Source organism: Ctenopharyngodon idella, chromosome 18, assembly GCF_019924925.1.
Source record: "Ctenopharyngodon idella isolate HZGC_01 chromosome 18, HZGC01, whole genome shotgun sequence".
NCBI lineage: Eukaryota > Metazoa > Chordata > Actinopteri > Cypriniformes > Xenocyprididae > Ctenopharyngodon > Ctenopharyngodon idella.
The window spans coordinates 351,660-372,831 of record NC_067237.1 but is presented as its reverse complement, the minus strand read 5'-3'; the positions used below and the strand labels follow the sequence as shown (position 1 = coordinate 372,831).

Here is a 21,172-nt window from a genome sequence, read left to right as displayed (position 1 = left end):
TTTGTTACAGTATTTATTCATCTTTGCTAAAAATCGTTAATAGAAATGCAACTGTTCATTGTTGGTTCATGCATTTTAGCTCAGCTCATTTAAATAATATTAACAGACTTGAAAAAAAAAGTAAAGTAAGTGATTACTCTTAATTTTTCTGCAATTTAATTACAGTTACTTCTGATGTAATTGCATTAAATACTGTAAGCTATATAAAACATTACACTCTAAAAATGCTGGGTTGTTTCAACCCAAATTTGGGTCAAATATGGATAAACCCAGCTGTTGGGTTACATTTTTAAATTACATTTTTAACCCATCAGTTGGGTTTGTCCATATTTGACCCAAATTTAGGTTGAAACAACTCAGCATTTTAGAGTGTATATTCTATATAAATCAACAGAGGAACATCAATATTTAATGTTTTTAATGTAACATTTTCCCTGTAAATACTTTGGTCAGTTTGAGAATATTTTATGCAATTTTATATTATTTATTTGAAAGAATTAAAAGAGCAGTTTCACATCTACCCTTTAGTTATTAGTAATAAATAATCCAATACTTTTTAGAGAGAGTAATTTAGTAATCTAATTACACCCAACACTGGTATATGTTGAAATTAACATGAATTAATTTTAATGCTTTAGAAGTCATTTTCATTGCTAGTTAACTAATGTTAATGAATGGAACCTTATTGTAAAGTGTTACCAAGTTTATATATATATACAGTATAAGCTGTCCTGAAATAATTTGGACATAACCTTGTCCTGAACAGGTAGTTTCTGTCATTTTGGTTGGTTATTATAATGTCCGAGTATGAAACATTTACTGCACGCTTTACTGTTTGATATTGTGACAGTGTTGATGTCTGATCCAAACACTTCCAGAGGAGAAGCTGATGTTTATGTAACACGAGACATGGAAACACACGTGACGCTCCTGTGTGAGTTTGTGAAAGGAGACTTGGACACGCTTCTTCAGCTTTCTAACATCTTGCTCTTTTTAATATCGTTCTTCTCTCACACCATCTTCAAAATAACACAATGTGAATTTCTCAAATTCTGTTTCCAACAAAACCCAGTTTTACTTTTTCAAATGTTTACTGGCAAATATTGCGTGGTGAAATATTACAACTGCTGTTTTTTTTTCTGGAGAGATTGAGACGCTGGTCTCCTGTTTGAAATGTGGAAACACTCGTCTCCTCTCGTCTCTTATATAATATTAGGATGTTTAACTCTTTTGATCGTAGTTCAGTCATTGTACGCTCGGCCAGAGGATTTTCACCAGATTTTCATTGATCCCAGTTCTGATCCTGTGTTCTTGAGAAAACACTGATTGCTCCAACCATTGCGTAATGCACAGATTTCCCTCAAAATCCTGTTGCTCCGTGAGAAAGGATTGAAACTCTGGAGCTTGTGTGTTTGCTGTAGCCGCAGCTGTTGGTCTGATTCCAGTACGAACTACAGTCGTGTTTTACGCTCCGTTGAATCCACGCGTTCTCTCTCTGGTTCCTGATTCGATATTGGCTACAGAAGAGAAGACAAACATACTTTCAGAAATAAGCAAAGACTCTTATGTCATGTGTAACGTGTGCATGTGTCTAAAGGACATGGGTTCTGTTTAGGGGCGATTTAAATCAAACAGCAATACTTTTTGATTACACAAATTACATTTATTAAAGGGTTAGTTCACCCAAAAATGAAATTTCTGTCATTAATTACTCACCCTCATGTTGTTTCACACCCGTAAGACCTTCGTTCATCTTCAGAACACAAGTTGAGATATTTTTTGATGTAGTCTGGGAGGTTTCTGTCTCTCCATAGAGATCCAACACAACTATTTTCAAGGTCCAGAAAGGTAGGAATGACATCAAGTTTTTTGCACAAACAAATCACTCACGTCACTTCATAAAATTGAGTTCAAGCCATGGAGTCACATGGAGTACTTTAATGATGTTTCTCCTTCCTTCCTGGACCTTGGAGTGGAGTTCGCTAACCCTTATAACCCTACATATTCCTTACATTAGTACAGCATCTGTGCAAGTTAATATTAGTAAAGATTACGAAATTCTGCATAGAGGTGTTGTTTATTATTCAACTAATGCATTAACTAATACAACTTTATTGTAAAGTGTTTGGCAAACAGACTTGAAGTAATTCTTGATGTTTTAATGCATAAAGACAAAACATTACATTCAGATAAAAAAGCGCTCAGTGACTGAATCTCTGTCTATGCAGATGATATTATAATTATAAAACCATTAAATGTTTAAGAGTTCCTCAAGGAGACTCTGATCATGAAGAGCGTCATCAGATAAACATGAATGTGTTCAAAAAGAAGCACTTTAACTGAACTCAGAAAATCGGTGTTAAATGCCAGAGTTCATCTCAGAAAGTGAGTATAAAATGAAGGACGGAGGGTTCAGTAGAGAATGTGCATGAAAAGCCATCTGAATGGACACGATCATATCTCAGCTGTCATATCGAGGATTATAGCCAATAATCTGCTCATACTTTATATTGAGTGGCCTTAATGTGCTTCACTATTTGATACTTTGTCATTACATTTACTTGAATTAAACTAACATTTACGCTGTTAATGCCTCTAACCGTAACCCAGCCCTGAACTCTGACCATTATTAGATCTAAACTTAACTCAAACTTATTAGCATTAAATGTGAGAATTTTCCAGAACAACAAGTACTAGATACACAGTGAATCCATAGTCTCCAGAGGTATTTAATGTTAGGGAATAGAATTAGTACACAGTATTTAAGGCCTCTTATCGCTCCGAGCCTTTGGGAAAAATAGATGGTTTTGGATCCTCCAAGAAATATAGTAATATCTATAATAGATATTCAGAAGATTCTTGTAAAGTTCTTCCGGTCAGCACAGTAATGGTTAAACGCTGCTGTCCTTTATCTTCAGTTCATTCATTCCAGCTGTGTTTCGTTTGCAAGCGTGCGCTGCTGCACAAGACCAGACGGATGAAAACTTCTCATGACCAAATATTCTTTACCAAAGCGTTTTATAATCTTGCTGAATGTAATGGCTGTGTTTCTGAAGAGCTGCCGAGGCGTCGTGGTTTATTTCTGTCAGGGATCTGCTCAATATCTGATCTGATCTCAGGCTGATCTTCCTGTTCCAGTGAGTGTTTCCTGTTGAGTTTTGTTGCTGGAACATTAAATGGACGATGATGTTTCCATCAGGTTCTTCCCCGAAAGCTATAAAAAGCCCATTGAAAAGAAGATTGTACATGGGATTTTAGCCATTTTAGCCAATTTAGTCATTTTTATTGGTTTATTAAAGAAGATCTTAAAAGTCAAAGTCTCTCTCTAGTAACTGCATATCATGGATCAAACCTCTGAATGAGATTTTTGAATTCACAACAGATTCTTGAGCTGTTTATCATGATGCTGCATAAGAAAGTGTGTTTTAAGGACACCGGAAAAATGTCTTGCGGTGTGAGAACAATAATTTGACTCCAGACCATCGGATTATAGAAGAGAAACCTCCTCGGACCTGTCAGTCTGAGACACTGATTCAAGTGTGATTTTTAAACTGAAAAAGAGAAGAAAAAACTTTCCCCCTTAATATTTAAAACACTTTCAATATTGTACAGTCTGTTAACCTTCCCTTATATGCAGTACATTCATATACATTTCAACATAAAACTACAAGAAAAAGGTCAATATGCAGCATACAGGTGGATTGATTTGCCTGTAAACATGAATGACTTTCTTTTTTTGCACAAATAGCTGAGAAGGAAAAGTAGTGTTGAATTTAGTCACAGCGGTGCAAAATAATCATTTGCAAACTTCTGTATCTTTTATTAAACTAAACTTGGTGTGATCAGGGATTCAATTTACCAGATTCAGAAACTCTCTGAATCTAAACGCATCAAAATCCTCAGGCAATCACACAATTACAATTGCCTTAGCAACATGACCAACATTACAGCAACATTAATGCTGAAGTCGTGATAAATGAGATGTGTTTGTGTGAAATGAGAGAGAGTGTGATACGAGAGACACATTAAACATGAGTGTTTATTGTGTTGTTATCATTTTTGTTAGTGTAACAGTTTTTCCCAAACAGCCCAATCATATCTATAGCTGTATCCACATTTTCCCACACCTCATGATGCTTTGATTGAATTATTGGTCCTAAGTTACTAACTGTAAACAATCAGCGACTGCCTATTAAAAGTTCACTTTATGAATGTGTAATATTTTCTGTATTTATAATGCATTATAAGGGTATTCTTAAGGTATTATAAAAAACCTTATAATATGTTAATCATCTCATGAATAATCGTAACAACAGTTACAGTATAATTAATACATTATAATACCCTAACTTTTAATGTATGATGATTTATAAAATGCGTTATATCCATTTATACTACCGTTTAGCCCAGTAAGATTTTTTTTAAAGAAAATATGACTTTTATTTATCAAGAATCCATTAAATTGATCTAAAGTGACAATAAAGACACTTGAATGTTACAAAAAAAATTATATTTCAAATCAATGCTGTTCTTTTGATCTTAATAATTCTGAAAAATAAAGTGTATCACAGTTTCCACAAACAATCTGAAGCAGCACAACTGTTTTCAACATTGATAATAATCATAAATGTTTCTTAAGCATCAAATCATCATATCAGAATGATTTCTGAAGGATCATGTGACACTGAAGACTGGAGTAATGATGCTGAAAATTCAGCTTTGATCACAGGAACAAATTACACTTTACTATATATTCACATAGAACACAGCTGATTTACACTGGAATAATATATCACAATTTTTAATGTATTTTTAATCAAATAAATGCAGCTTTGGTGAACAGAAGAGACTTTCAAAAACATTCAAAACAAAACTTGTCGACCCCAAACATTTGACCGCTAGTTATAATGGATTATAGTTCCCATAGTTGTTATAAGTGTTATACATCTCATATCTTGATGTTATTTATGATCTGCACAGTACTAAATCTTAAGAGGGAAGGTTGTTCATATTTGATCATATTTGTTTTCAAAAGTAACCCTTTTATCTCTGAATCATGATGTTACTGCAGTTTTCACTCTCTATATCAGCTCTGTTTTATCTGCCTGATTCTTGTCAGTGCATTTCTTCATCCTTCCCCTTTATAGTCCATTTTTAACCACAACTTTTGTCCTGATATCCTTACTATCTTTTGACCTGTGTGTGTGTGTGTGTGTGTGTGTGTTTCAGTGCCGTTCCACGAGGGCCCGTCGTTCTCCAGACAGCGGCGGCTCCTGCAGAAGAACAGTCTGACGGTGTCGCGGCGGCTGCTGCTGCGCTCCAACAGCGACAACAGTCTGCCGGCGAGAGCCGTGAGCCCCGAGCAGCGGGCCGCGCTCAGCCTGTCCCCGCAGAAGACCCGCGTGAAGATGATGACGGGCCGCGGCGGCAGGACCGTCCCGAGCAGCCGCTCCCTGTCCGTCAGCCTGGAGGACGATCACAGCGCTCAACAGAAATGGTAGAGTGAACCAAATAAACATACAGCCTCCGATCCCTTTCCATCATATGGCTGTCTGTAAATATTTAATCAGGCTAATCAGCGTTTGCTTAATTATTATAAGAGTGAATTTATGCAACAGTTCCTTCAAGACGACCAACTCCCCGTTTAACCAGCCCAATGCACTTTAAATGTGAAGCAGTTTCACACTTTATGGTTCTGCTCCTGCAGTGCTAATGGCAGAGCGTGTGTCCAGAGCGCCAGGAGGAAGCTGTACAGCGCCGTTCCCGGCCGGCATTTCGTGGCGGTTCGCTCATACCTACCTCAAGCTGGCGGAGAAATCAGCCTCCACAAGAACGAGCGGGTCAGAGGTCAGTGCAGTCCGATCCCAGAGAACTGGAGTCTGGATTCTGCATCCTTCCTCATTCGTCTCTCATTGTGTGCAGTTCTAAGCGTCGGTGAAGGAGGATACTGGGAAGGCAACTGTCGAGGTCAGGTGGGCTGGTTCCCTGCCAGGTGTTTGGAAGAGATTCCTGTCAAACCTGACAAAGAGAGACCCAGTGAGTCGCACAAGCGTGTCCCATCATGCAGCGTTTCCATCAGGATAGATCACTTGTGCCGTTTTATTCCTCATCTGTAAAGTTGAAAGCATATGCTAAATTAATAAGTGTACATTGTAAGTTTTACTATTATGCCATTTTTTAAAGTGCTGTTTTTGTGCTCTACTAGAACAGGTTTTCCTGCTTGAATGTTGATTATTTTCCTCATATTCTCCATTGTTCAGCTCCTCTCTTCCCAGTCTGTCAGTAACGCTCTGTTTAGTTCCTGTCTCTATGAAGCCCCTCCTTCTGAAAAGCACAATGTGCTCTGATTGGTCGGCTGGAGCGGTGTGTTGTGATTGGTGTTTGGGAAATGTCCCGCCCCTTACCATAACCTCCAGTTCCAACACACTACTAACTAACTCAACCAGGCCCCGCCCCTTTATTCTGCGTATGAATTATTTAAATGAGGAATATTGTGACGTGTTTCAGATGCTCTTGATCATCACATGAATTTGAAATGCTTTAGCAGTCCATCTTAAAGGCACACTATGTAAATTTTCACCACTAGAGGTCGCTTATTCAAAACAAAGGCGTAGCTTGATGACACCTTGATTTCGTGGAATCATGGGAGGTGTCGTCTTCACCTCACAGCCGGGCAGAAATCATATTCATGGATGAGATTATTAATGTTACTGTACTATGAAGCAGAGCAGAGGGAGTGATGTTGGAGCTGAACGAGGGCGCTGGAGCGATTGATAATGAGAGACGAGCGTGACACACGCCTCGAGAGAAGCAGAGCATGAGTTTGAGGTAACAGTGAACGTGATTTTACCAGGTATAACATGTTCCTGGATCAACATCTTTGTTGATCCTGGAACAACATTCCAATCAACCAATCAGATTTGAGGGAAAAGTTTACAGTTTATGTCAAGTTTAGGCTTACACCCAGGGTTAGGTGCTTCTACGTCAGTGTTATTCACCTATCATTTCCCTCTGATTTTAGGGATAAATTATGGGTAGGGATAGGTTTAGGGGTGAGAATAGGGTTATGACTAAATTTTCAGACAAGAATGTTGTTCCAGGATCAACAAAATATGTTGATTCAAGAACATGTCTTACTTGGCAAAATCACGGTGGCCGTGAGGGAACGCAGCGCTGTTTATCATATTAGATACATTTGTGTGTTGAAAGTTGTTATAACGCTACTCTGCGTTCGCTCGGCGGCTGCTATGAGACACTTGCAGTAAGATAGATCAATATTAGTCATGGTAAAACATGGTACTCGCGGTAAATCAAGAAAACAAGATTTAAACAATAAGACTTACTGTGTTGAGCTAATGTAACATTTCTGTCGATGAGTGTATCCACACATCATATATTAAAGCGTCTTTGGTGTTTCCATGATTTCTACAAAATAAACTGGAAATCGAGGATAACGCGGGTATGATGTCATTGATAAGTGACGCACGGACACGGTCCGTATCCTGGTTAGAATTGCTTATTTCTCCGGATTTAAACATTCTTGGAAACATTTGGGATAATGTAAGTACACAAGTCAACAAAATATATAACACTGTTCTAGTGACATTTTAACCAAAAAATCTTACATATTGTGCCTTTAAGTGGGACTAAATTGTACTTCAGTTTTGTTTACGTACTAAAATCAATTTCTTTGTAATAGAAAAGCAGCTCAGTCACTCCCAATGTGTAAAACCAAAATCATGGGCTCCCATAAACATCTTTTTGGTAAAATTAACATCCATTTATGATTTTAATAAATATGATCATATACAATGAATATGTTATTATTAGTGTTCTGTAATGTACTACAACACACAGAGGTGCGAGCAGATGTTAATGAAAGAAGTTCTCCAGTTTCTCAGAGTTGATGGAGTTGATCTGTTGTAATGCTGTCATTTGTTCACTAGAGAGCAGGATGGAGCGGAACGACAGGAAGAAGCTCTTCAGACACTTCACTGTGGGCTCGTACGACAGCGCTGACGCGTCCAGGTGAGAGAGAGAGCGCGCGCAGGTGTTCTGTGCCTTCAGCTGTCCATATTTCAACATGAAATTAATAACACAACAAAGGCTTTACGTTCTGAAACTTGAGTTCTAAGTGTTCATATCCTTTATGTCTCAAGATCAGGCACAATGTTAAACCTTTAAATAAAACAAACACATACATTATGCACATCCTTAAATTATGAATGACCACAGGAGGAGTGACGCGCTCGCGTTCTCAAAGTTATGAGAGAGACGCGCGCGTTTACGCAGATCAGCGACACAAATGACGCGCGTCTGTGACACATGCGTCGGTGCGTCGCGTCTCGCGAATGAGTGGAGCTTTTAAAAGCGCGTTCGAACTCCACTGTGCGGTGATGAGCGAGACGCGCGCGGAACGAATGAGCGCGTTTACGATCACAGTGTCGCGCGCTCCTCGTCATTCATCATGGGAAATCCGGTGTTGATCGAGTACTGACCGAGGAATCGATACCGATGATCTGTCATGATGACCTGCGCGGCGGTGAGGATGAGGAGGGTGATGATGATGAAGGGCTTGAATAACGCGCGTCATTTCCTCCACAGTGACTGTGTGACCGAGCAGAAAACTGTGGTTCTACAGAAGCAGGACAACGAAGGCTTCGGGTTTGTGCTGCGAGGAGCTAAAGGTGAGAGACATCATCATCATCATCATCATCTCATCATCTTCATCATCATCATCATCTCGTTCAACACGCACCACGTGATCAGACCATCTGATAGTGTTAAGATGACGCTGTTTCATCTATTTCTTATCACACTTCAGTGCACTTTGTAATAATGTCAAATTAAACGTTTTACTTTAAAGTACATTTTAAATCATTGTTTTAATAATATTTTGTCGTTCTTTAATGAAGTGCACTTGTTCTGACATACTAAAGCACATGTGAAGTACTTGATTATAGTCATAACTGTAGTGTGTGGTTTGATATTTAATTTACAGTAATATATTTTAAATGTTCTAAATTGTAAGTGTGTAATTGCAAATATTTTTAAATAAATGACATGCAAGTTTCAATAGAAACTACATTAAAGTATATATTTTAGTTTACCATAAAGGCTTGTCAGTTCATTTAACACTTTAACTGTTTTTGAAAGACAATAGAATTATGAAATTATATATAAAGATGTACTGAAAAGCACCTTAAAGTTCAGCCAATTGCAATTAATATAAATTTAAACTATAATACCTTCTCATTTAATGGTAAATAACGTAATTAATTGTATGAAAACACTACATTCAGTTCACTCTCAATTATATTCTTTTAAAGTGTATTCATTATTCAATCATTCAGATCAGATCTCTTATACACACTCAAACTTCTGCCCCTGTTTAGTTACACACACACACACACACACACGCACACACGCACTCTCTCTCTCACACACACACACATTTCTATGGAGATGTACTGTACTATCAAGGTCCAGCAGATTCTCATTAAAGAGAATAAAGCTGTAATCATCGGTCACTCGGTCACAGCTACAGCACTGGTTTAATGCGATCAGCCGTATGATCAAACACACAGCACTCGATTGATTGATTGATTGATTGTGCTGTTGAATTGTGTTCAGCTCCAGCACACTCGTATGCGTACTGTATACTGTAGAAGCAGTGTGATATTCTCAGCACAGCGAGTCTCGCGCTGATTTATGGGAAGTGTCAGTTGTCACTGCTGGTTTGTGTAGTCAGTTTCAGAGAGCTGCTGCTGCGTCTGCCGAAGGGAAGGAGCGGCTCGATGAAATCCACACACTCCACACATTAAAAATACATGCAGACGCTTTCATATTTTAGTAAACGCACTCTATATACCTCACTTCTCCTTCTGTGTGCTTGTTAATGTAACTTGCTTTTGGACAGTTTATCACAGTTTGTAATAATGACTAAAACTCATTATAGTTGTGTTCAGTGTCACATGATCCTTCAGAAATCATTCTAATATGATGATTTGCTGCTCAAGAAACATTTATGATTATTATCAATGTTGAAAACAGTTCATATTTTTGTGGAAACTGTGATGTATTTTATTTTTCAGGATTCTTTGATGAATAGAAAGTTCAAAAGAACAGCATTTATTTGAAATATAATCTTTTGTAACATTATTAATGTCTTTAATGTCACTTTTGATCAATTTAATGAGTCCTTGATGAATAAAAGTATTTATTTCATATTTAAAAAAAAAAAAAAAAAGATCTTACTGACCCCAATCTTTTGAATATCACAGTTTCCACAGAAATATGAACTGTTTTCAACATTGATAATAATCATAAATGTTTCTTGATCATCAAATCATCATATTAGAATGATTTCTGAAGGATCATGTGACACTGAAGACTGGAGTAATGATGCTGAAAATTCAGCTTTGATCACAGGAATAAATTACACTTTACTATATATTCACATAGAAAACAGCTGATTTACACTGGAATAATATTTCACAATTTTTACTGTATTTATGATCAAATAATGCAGCTTTGGTGAGCAGAAGAGACTTTGAAAAGCAAAATTTTTTGATGTCACGAGGGTTAATTTGGGGTCTTTGTTAGTAGTATGCTGTTATGACACTGTACAACACAAATCAATGAGTTTTTATATGATTGACTCTAAGATGAAGCGTCTGGTGTTTGTCGTCCCACAGCCGACACGCCCATCGAAGAGTTCGTTCCCACGCCTGCGTTCCCGGCGCTGCAGTACCTGGAGTCGGTGGATGAGGGCGGTGTGGCCTGGCTGATGGGGCTCCGCACCGGGGACTTCCTCATCGAGGTGAGGGCGCCATCAGACGCCTGTCTCCCTGTTCTTATGAAATACTCTGTTCCAGGTTTTCCGGTTTGTTTGGAGTTCTGAAACAGTAAATGTGGAGCAAACGAAAAGCAATGGCTCGGTGTCATAAATATCAATAATCAGAAGACAGTAGACTCATAAACCAAGTTAAATGACTTCAGTGTAGTTTGTGCAAATTCTGGCTTTTCAGTTATTTTTGGGATTGATTGTTTTTAATGGTATTATTCATTGTAACTCCAGAGCAGATTTTGTGTTTGTATGAGATCACAAACCAAAACTGGACCATCTGTGAGCAAAATGACTCTGTTCTGACACCATAATACGTACATAGTAAATGTATTTAAGTTTTCCTCTCTTAATTTTCAAGCAGAGAAGTGAAGTGCACTCCAGATCAAACCCTGATCAGAGCGTTTATGGCGGGCGTTTCATTACATTTATTTATGTAATTGTTCAGGGCCAATTCACAGTATATATACTCTAACAGCACTGAAACTTCTACAGAGAGCAGTTTGTTTTCATGAATAAACATGAAATACTATCAAAAACAGAAACCCTGTGTCCATACATCATGTCAAACAGTTCGTCAGTGCTGTAATCAGCGACAGTGTTAACGAGGTCTTCATGATCAAATTTACATCAGCAGAATTTGGTCGATCAATACTGGAATTCCCTGTCGAGTACTATTGGAGATTGAATCATTTAAGTGTGTTATTAAATGATGTTTTACTAATTGTTTAAGAGGTGATGGAGATAAAGACATTCTCTGGACACATTTATGGCCATCGGGTCAGAACTGTAACACAAATGTAGGTCGAGCAGCTCCGCGTTCAGAAAGCAGGTCGAGTTACCATATGTTCTCACAGCCTACATGTCATACATACAGAGACATGAGCTGAAATATATCATAACTGTGGAAGCTTGATTTATTGAGTAAAAAAAAAAACTTTTTATCTCACAATTCTTTTTTTTTTTTAATTTCAGACATAAGCTCAGAATTGTATGGAAGCCCGTTTCCGCCACTAAATAATAAAAAAAAAAGAGTAATGCGACTTTTTATCTCAGAATTCTGACTTTTTATCTCGCAATTGCGAGTTTATATCTCACAATTGCGAGTTATAAAGTCAGAATTCTGAGATATAAACTTGCAATTGCGCGATATAAAGTCAGAATTCTGAGATATAAACTCGCAATTGCGTGATATAAAGTCAGAATTCTGAGATATAAACTCGCAATTGCGTGATATAAAGTCAGAATTCTGAGATATAAACTCGCAATTGCGTGATATAAAGTCAGAATTCTGAGATAAAAAGTCGCAATTGCGAGTTATAAAGTCAGAATTCTGAGATATAAACTCGCAATTCTGACTTTTTTTCTCGCAATTCTGACTTTTTTTCTCACAATTGCGAGTTATAAAGTCAGAATTCTGACTTCTTACTTTGCTTGCGTTGCCTTTCACTGCGACTGACCATTAGGATTGGTGCTTCGTTATTATTCTACATAACATGGAAGACCTCATAAAGGATTATTTTCAGTGCGGATTTACCAATAAAGAAATTTTGATTTTCCTGGAGGAGACACATAAGGATTAGTCTCCGGACATATGCATTATGCAGGAATATGCATATAGCATGTTTCCACGGTAACCTTGTACATGAGTATCATTGTTTCGTTTCAAGGAGAAAAAACAGCTTTTACTGCCATCTAGTGGGCTTAATACTAAAACACCAATACCTATCATGTTTCATCAACTTTGTAACTTTGCAACTCAAGTCTGGTGGCTCCATAAAAGGGGGCATTCAAGGGTAAAATCATGCAATTCTGCAAATACAGTGGAAGTATTTGGTGAATAAAAGTTGTTTTTAACAGAATGGATACACTAATGAATTTGACACAATAATAACAATATAATAGTAATAATAATAAGAATAAGCTGTGGCGGAGGCGCAATAAAACAGACGAAGCTGCAGTGGCACATTTTCTACACCAACAGCTTCAGACATCAGAACGGCAGCACGGCTATCGTTGGATGCACCAGAAATGTTGGATGTCCGGAACTGTTACAGAGAAACTGTCTGTCAGTTAATTGCGAGAAAAAAAGTCAGAATTGCGAGTTTATATCTCAGAATTCTGACTTTATATCACGCAATTGCGAGTTTATATCTCAGAATTCTGACTTTATAACTCGCAATTGCGAGAAAAAAAGTCAGAATTGCGAGAAAAAAAGTCAGAATTCTGACTTTATATCACGCAATTGCGACTTTATATCTCAGAATTCTGACTTTATAACTCGCAATTGTGAGATAAAAAGTCAGAATTCTGAGATAAAAAGTCGCAATTACTCTTTTTTTTTTTTTTATTTAGTGGCGGAAACGGGCTTCCATAGAATTGATATAATATAAACTTGAGAAAACAAGTCAGAATTGTGAGAAACTCAAGTGAAATCTTTGTAATGATTGTAGGTAAATAACCTGGTCATCAGCAGCCTGTTGGTTCTCTGTGTTCTCAAGAATCCTCACACCATTTTACTGATTCAGTGAGAGATCGGTCCAAACGAATCGAACTGAATCACAAATCATTCCAGACCGTTTAATTCACTGAACAGAATTATTAATGTGCACATGATTCACTGGCATCACTGGTTGTGATTTTAAATACGGGCCACTTTTGGTGCAGTAGTCAATATTCTCCATCGCTAGTTAAATCTAGTTAAATCTCCTTCCTTGTACGCAGAATTAAGCTGCATGATTTAATCACTGTTCACCAGTAACACCCTGACCTCTGTGTGTGTGTGTGTGTGTGTGTGTGTGTGTGTGTGTGTGTGTGTGTGTATGGGAGCGTTTAATTGTGTTACAGGTCAACCATCAGAATGTGGTGAAGATGGGGCACCGGCAGGTCGTAAACATGATTAAACACGGAGGAAATCGACTCGTCATTAAAGTGGTGAGGGTGAGCAGGAATCTTGAGCAAGACGACAAAACCCGTAAAAAAGGTACCACAATCCCTCCAGGAAACTCACAACACTGATAGAGTTCGACCCATATATAGACCTTATGAAACAAGCGCGCCGCCATCTTTATAAAATTGTCTTTGAACTTCCGTTTTTGCGGTAGCTCTGTACATTTCTATGGCATCGCTGTCAAAGAATATTTAGCTGGTGAAGTGGATTTACCTGTTGTAGAATTAATGAAAGTTATCATGAGCATTGTTATGTTTAAAGCAGATGTCTTAACAAATGTCAGTAGACGAGGAGTTCATTCTTAAATACGTAAGATCGCTGTGGAAATACAAACCGGAAGTCAAAAGACAACAAGCGCAGCGCTGAAAAGGGGCGGAGCTACATAAGGTCTATACGGTATATATACACTGCTAATAAAAGCATGTTTGCTAATGTTTACGTTATTTCTGAATGTTTTCTAAACATTCAAAATGTCCAGTTGCTTAAAAAATGTTTTTTTCTCTTGGTCATGTGAACGTTAAGGAAACATTCCATTGTATCATTCTTCAAACATTATGGGAACGTTACTTTTGAATGTTCTCTGAACGTTCTGAAACAAGTAGTAACATTTAAAAAACGTTAAACGAACGTCCAGCTGAAAGATTTCAGAATAAATGCCCCATGAACGATGTATAAATACTGTTTTTGTGCTAACGTTTCGAGAACATTATTAAAGACCAGATAACTCTGAATGAACGTTCTGTTAATGTTACTGGAAGAACGTTTGTCGTTTGTTCCTTGCCGGAACGTTCTGAGAATGTTCTCTGTTAGGGTTAGGGTTAGTTTCCCACTGATATTTGGCTTTTTGAATCATCAGTTGATATGTTTTCCTGTTTGGGAAGCAGGAGATTTGTTTATTTTTTGGATCTCAGACACGGAGCTCATGATGAAGGCACATTTCTAGTCTTTTTAACTGTCTTGTCTAATTATAAAAAAGCAATCGTTATGATACTCTGTCATATGCTGTCTGCGTTTGGGAAATACGCAGTTATGTCATGTAAACACATGAAGATTTAATTCCAGCTTTGCCAAATCCAGCTAATGGATTATGTTCATCTTTTGATTGATCATAAACCTCGTCCAGCGTTCTGTAGTTTGTGCAGGAGCGCTGCAGGTTTGAACCCACTTCTGAAAACAGACTCTTCTCAATCGATGCATTACCTGTTTTTTGTAAATATGAATGAATGATAAACGTAACTACATTAAGCTGGATCATAACTACAGAAAATGAAAAATGTTCTAATATGAGTGCTTTAATCAGAATGTTTGTTCTTTTTTAAAATCTGAAGTTATATAATGCTATTATACTGTAAACATTATTATTTGATGATATACATATTCATTGTGTGATTTACACAGAAATTGTATACAGTTGTCATAATTGTAATTAATGACGTTTTTCTGAGATAAGAGACAGTGAATCTTTCAAATCATTCAGTCATAAAAACTGATTGAAATGTACACTTGAAGCTTATTGACAGCAGGATTACAGAACAGAAATTAAATTGTGTGATATCATATATATTGGACAAGCGATGGATGGAAACAGCCCTTTTTTTGAGATTCTCATCAGGGCTGCAGGATTATGTCCTTTACTTCATTTGATGTAGCTGCACATCCGAATCCAGCTGAACTGTGTTTCTGACTAATAGTCAACTTCACATTGATCCTCTCAGCAGCAACCTAACGTAAATTATATACAGAATAAATGATACAGAAAGTAAGGGATCACATGTGACAGCGCTCGAGGTGATGTGTGTGTGTGTGTGTGTGTGTGTGTGTGTTTATACTGACAGACGCATGTTTTGTGTTTGTGTTTTTGTAGCACCTCCTCCACCCAAAAGAGCTCCAACAACTGCACTCTCAATGCGATCCAAGTCCATGACATCCGAACTAGAAGAACAAGGTAAGTTCAGTCTTAAATCCCTTACTTTAAAACATCACCGCTATTTTACTAAGTTCTCTTTTGAGTGGGGTTCGCCAAGTAAATGTTTGTTTTCTTGAAGTTAACATTTTTATTTTCCTAGTCATATTATTACATTGGTATCAGTCATGCTGTTGTCCATGGCTCTGTCGATGTTCCTTGTTTGTTGTTTACTTAAATGCAAGCACTGAGCACAGCCTTTTGCAGATAAAGTGGACGAGTCTGTGCAGCCGCAGAAGCCTGCGCATGAAAAAACCTCAGCGGTTGCCACAATCAAGCCCCGTCCCTCTAGTCGCTTTTTGGCCACATCCATGGATTTTAACGTGAGTTGCACCTGTTGTCTTGTAGTCTGAAATTACATGTGAGCATCGGTTTTCCCAGCTAACAAAATTATGTTCTAAGAACGTTTTGCTAACGTTCCCATCAAACATTATTTTTGAATGTTCTCTGAACAGTCCAGTCTTGTCCAGTTTTTTTTTAAATAGTTTAAAAGCATTTCATGGCTATGCAAACTTGAAGGAAACATTCCATCATTCTGCAAACATAATAGAAATATTACTTTTGAATGTTCTCTGAACATTCCAGTAACATTTAAAAAATGTTAGTTGAACGTCCAACTAAAACGTTTCAGAGAAACGCTTCATAAACGATGTATAAATTACATTTTTGTGGTAACATAACTTCAAACAAACATTCTATTATTGTTACTGAAGGACATTTGTTCATGACCTTGCCAGAACGTTAGTGAGACTTCTGAGAATGTTCCCCGTTAGCTGGGTTAGATTATAATTGTGATTGATAATTATATCTAAAACTGTCTGTATGTGTGTGCACATTGAGCTCTAATCAATATATCTGATTTACAGCAGTCCACATCTGAAAGGCCTGGAGTCGCTATAGTTCCCCCAAATGTTCCTGTGAGATCTGGAAGTTGTGTTCGTGTGCCAAAAAGCTCCATGAGAAGACAAAAATCCATTGGTAAATGAAAAATCCATTGCTTTCTTTCTCATTAATGTTTTTCAAAAACACTTCAAAATTGCAATTCATACAGCCACACATATTTGTGTTTAAAACCATAATTCATCAGTAAATTTGTACTTAAACCAACTGAATGTAGATCCAACTGAAACCACAGATACACACAAAATCACCTCACCTTGGAAACACAAGCCAGAATGTTTATGTACAGGATAATTAATGACGGGCTGTTGAATTATTGAAACTGAATGCATATTTCACAGTGGTAATGCAAAGCGAACCATAGATGTGCATTATGTTTAACAGTGGTCCACGGATGTAGTTACCAAATCCCAAGACATTTTTTCACGTTTGAGTCCCTAAAATGTTCTTGTCTGTAGAACTTCTTTCTCATTAGGGGTGTAACTGGATGAGATTTTCGCAGAGAACTTTCACAAAAATACCTAATAGTATTAGGGTTAATGTTTTATGACACATCTGATAAGCAGACAGAGACATAATTATAACCAGTACTTCAATTGGTTACACTTTATTTCAATGGTCCACTTTAGACATTCTACTAACTATAAGTAACTCTGCTTCCACGTGTCAACTAACTCTCGTTAGAGTATTAGTAGACTGCTTGGTTAGGGTTAGGGCTAGGGTTAGTGTTATTACCCTTTAATTTCGTTTTGGATGAGCAAAATTTAATTTGGTCAAAAATGTATTGCAATCATTTGTAGTTTATTCATTGATGTTTTCCGTCACAGTACTTTCTATTTTCGAGAGGTGGGAGACTCAAGTTACATGATTTGACTGTCTGAGTTGTGAGTTTAAGGACTTACTTGACTACAGTAAATGAAAATGACTCAACATTGACCCAGACTTAAACTGCATGACTCAATAATGGTTTTATAACAACTCAACTGAAGATTTGAAGATATGTTTGTAACAAAAACACCAAACTTAAAAGTCTAAACATGTTCCATGATTCTTTCCCCAGGAGTCGCAGGAGAAGAAAAGAAGTTCCTGATACCTCCACAGGTCAAGTTCACCAGAAGTCTCTCTATGCCTGACACATCTGAGGATATTCCTCCACCTCCAGGCATCTCTCCTCCATCCCCACCTTACAACCTCAGTACTCCTATGACACCAAGATATGAGCCAAACCAGTCCATTTACACACAGAGCTCGACAGGCAGATGCCACACTATAGAAAGAGACCAGTTACTGTATCATCGGCAGAACTTCGAACAATATGACTGTCAGACTTATCCAGCCAGCCAGCAAAACATGTGTGTTCATAACAGGGCCCATGTGCCAGAGAACCCATACTCAGACATAGCTGGAAAATGTTTGTATGTCCCACCAAAACCAGCCCGTAGGAAGGGTATACTGATAAAGCAGCCAAATGTTGAGGATAGCCCTGAGAAAACCTGTTCAATCCCGATACCAACCATTATTGTCAAAGAGCCTTCAACTAGCAGTAGTGGCAAAAGTAGCCGAGGAAGTAGCATGGAAATTGAGACTACCGCCTCTGAGCCACCAGGCCAACTACGACCGGAGGACACTGGAGGTTTCATAGTGAGCAACCCTTTTGCAGCTGCTATTGCAGGGGCAGTACGTGACCGCGAGAAGCGGCTTGAAGCACGCAAGAACTCCCCGGCCTTCCTGTCGATGGATCTCGGAGATGAGGATTCATTTATCCCTACCCCCCGTTTACGCCAGTCTATGTCCATAGATGAAGGCATGTTTGCTCATGATAAGAGTTTACAAAAGCTTATGGCTCCACCGGCTTCTTTAGGGGTCCAGAAAATTGGAAGTGGAGGCAACATGTCTGACTTTACCATCCCCGATCCAACAACCGAGCCCCTCACAACAAGTACCGGAAACTGCCCCAATATAGGCAGTCCCATCACTCTCAATGATGGAGATTTCCAACCCCAAGCCTCAGGAAAGACTGATATTTGTTCGCCCTCAGCTCTGGGTCTAGCTGCTAGTAACAGAGCTCTGAAAGAACAAGTGCAACCCCCTCTTCCTCCACCTAAAGGAGAACATCACAAAGCAAACCTCAACCAGCCACTCTTCATAGACACCAAGCTACGGTCCAATATTGAAGCCAACTTTGTTGCCACAGCTGCAGTGGGTCAACCAAAAGATGGTGGAGGTTTGTTTAGGCACACAAGAGAGTCTAATCATGACGCAAAGAAGGTGAAGAAAAGTAATCCATCTGAGCAGTTGAAGAACACCCATAGCACATCACAACAGAAGTCAGAGGGGCTTCTCATGGTCCACACACTAGATAAGGCCAAGCCACAAGTGAACAGTCAGTCTGATGGATTCGAACAGCAAGAGTCCCTAATTATGGACAGGGCAACCATAGATTTCAATGTCAAACTTACAGCCCCCAACTCCCAGCCAAGGACCTCTGCCACATCCGTGGAGGAGCCTGGCAACTTTTCCTGTAGCATTCCTCCTCCCCCACTGACCTCAGTAGATATTGATGAGGAGTTTGACATAGCTGAACCCTTGCCTCCACCTCTGGAGTTTGCCAACAGCATTGATGTTCCTGAGGACCAGGTGGCAGAGATTCTCAAGCAGAAAAAAGGTAATGCAGCAAGGAGACCCTTGCCTGTTTATCATTCTCGTTCTTCTACAACAAACAGTGTGGAGTCCAAGAGTCTTTCAGGGCTTATAAATTGCATGACTCCCCACACCTACCCTCCACCACCTCCAGAGGGTTTTGAGTCTGTTACAGACTCAGGCATTGAGGAAGTTGATAGTCGAAACAGTGGGGACCCTCACTTTGAGGCAAACAGCACAATTTCCACAGTGTCCAGTATCTCTACTCTTTCATCAGAGGGAATTGAGGACACATGCATAGCCTATGCAGACGGGCAGACTCTGCTGGACCGACCGCCTGTTCCACCGAAGCCAAAAATGAAGCCTGTAATCAACAAAAGCAATGCCTTTTACAGGGACCCTTTGATACTGGAGAGCATGGAGTCCTATGGACAGCCACCGCCAGCCCCTCCTCCACCCCTGGATTGTGTAGCACAATCTGAGCCTCACAAAACGCTCGCTCAGCGAGGCACTAAACTGTGGGGGGACCCCCATGAGCTCCCAAACCCCCTCTTACCCAATGCAGATCCTAAAATTAATGTGATCAGTGAACTCAGTTCTAAACTTCATCAGATGAACAAGGACAGATTTCCGAAACGGGGAGGGCCTCTCGAACCACCTGCAGGATCCAGAAGCATCGGATCAAGGTGAGCAGCACAATAACAGCCTAGCCTGTCTCATGTGATATTTAAACAGAGTTTCCACTGAAATTATCCAGAACAGTTTGTCCTAGGAACTTTTATTCCCCCAGACCTGTCGCTGTCTGCATTTCCATTGCGGTCTAAAGTACCGTGAATATTAGGCAAATTAATCCGGTGACGTAGGACTGCGCACAACTTTCCAGTTCCCGCTAGATTTCGTCCTCCGCATATAAGCTTAATAAAGCCTGAACCTCGTCGTCGGTCTATCGGTCGTATTTTTTAAACTCCATTGTTGATTCGAATAGCAAACAACTCCTACTGCACGCACCGCAACAGACTTTTAAAAATGGTGGTTGAAATAAAATGCTGCGGGAACTCAACCAATCAGCATGTTCAGTGCCCAAGTCGCACCCCCGAATGTTCCTGAACTTTAAAAAAGTATTACCTCGTGAGCAGGGACTTTCTAAAGGGGGATATTTTTACCTGGAACTTAATTTAGACCCTGGTCCCTGAGGTCGAAACAAACAGAGTACCACCCCAAAGTCCCTAGTTCCTGGGAAAAGTTCCTGCAGTGGAAACGCGGCTTTATTGAAAAAGGAAGTAAAATTCCTGCACAAAATAATATTCAAATGTAGGACGGTGTCTGGCCTATAGGTGTGCAAAGAAACAGGTCAGTTGTACACTAGAAGTAGAAAGCCTTGTATATTGATGTGTAGATTGGACATGCCTGGGGTAGATCCAGGACAACACAAATAAAAAAGGATTAAATGTTATCCAAATGTTGTTACAGCTGTGAAGTAATCTTTTAATACAGGGGTTACGAGCACTCCATGTGTTAATCTCATGAAATTTGTGACAGACTAACAAGATAAAAGAGTTGAAGCAGGTTCCCTACACCTGTTTCAGAAGATCTTGGGAGCACATGCTGACACTGGAATTTCTGCCTAGACAAATGTCCTTGTATTTGTAATGATAACGATAAACGATAAAAGGCTGTACACTGGACTTAACTGAGTGATGATTTGATTCCCTCTTACTGGTTCATTTCTTGATTCCCTTTGACATGACAGTGTGGTGGTCTCCTTTGAGCCACATTGATTGACAGAATAGTGAGTTTTATTGTTGTCAACACTATGCTAGAGCTTTGTTCTTTTCCGTAATGAGCCTCAGAGTCGTACTACCAGTTCAACACC

General features: G+C 38.8%; 1 protein-coding gene across 2 annotated transcripts in view; it reads left to right on the top strand.

The window, feature by feature from the left end:
- Positions 1-21,172, top strand: part of shank2a (SH3 and multiple ankyrin repeat domains 2a) — a 37,321-nt gene that overhangs the window by 13,609 nt on the left and 2,540 nt on the right. The window contains exons 11-21 of one of the 2 annotated variants that reach the window (XM_051870787.1): positions 5,230-5,497; positions 5,708-5,847; positions 5,923-6,036; positions 7,947-8,028; positions 8,605-8,687; positions 10,698-10,822; positions 13,694-13,829; positions 15,661-15,741; positions 15,967-16,082; positions 16,629-16,737; positions 17,720-19,985. In XM_051870787.1, coding sequence (XP_051726747.1) covers positions 5,230-5,497; positions 5,708-5,847; positions 5,923-6,036; positions 7,947-8,028; positions 8,605-8,687; positions 10,698-10,822; positions 13,694-13,829; positions 15,661-15,741; positions 15,967-16,082; positions 16,629-16,737; positions 17,720-19,985 — 3,520 coding nt within the window. Of the gene's footprint in view, positions 1-5,229; positions 5,498-5,707; positions 5,848-5,922; positions 6,037-7,946; positions 8,029-8,604; positions 8,688-10,697; positions 10,823-13,693; positions 13,830-15,660; positions 15,742-15,966; positions 16,083-16,625; positions 16,738-17,719; positions 19,986-21,172 lie in introns of both variants that reach the window. The other variant, XM_051870786.1, reaches the window with a different exon arrangement.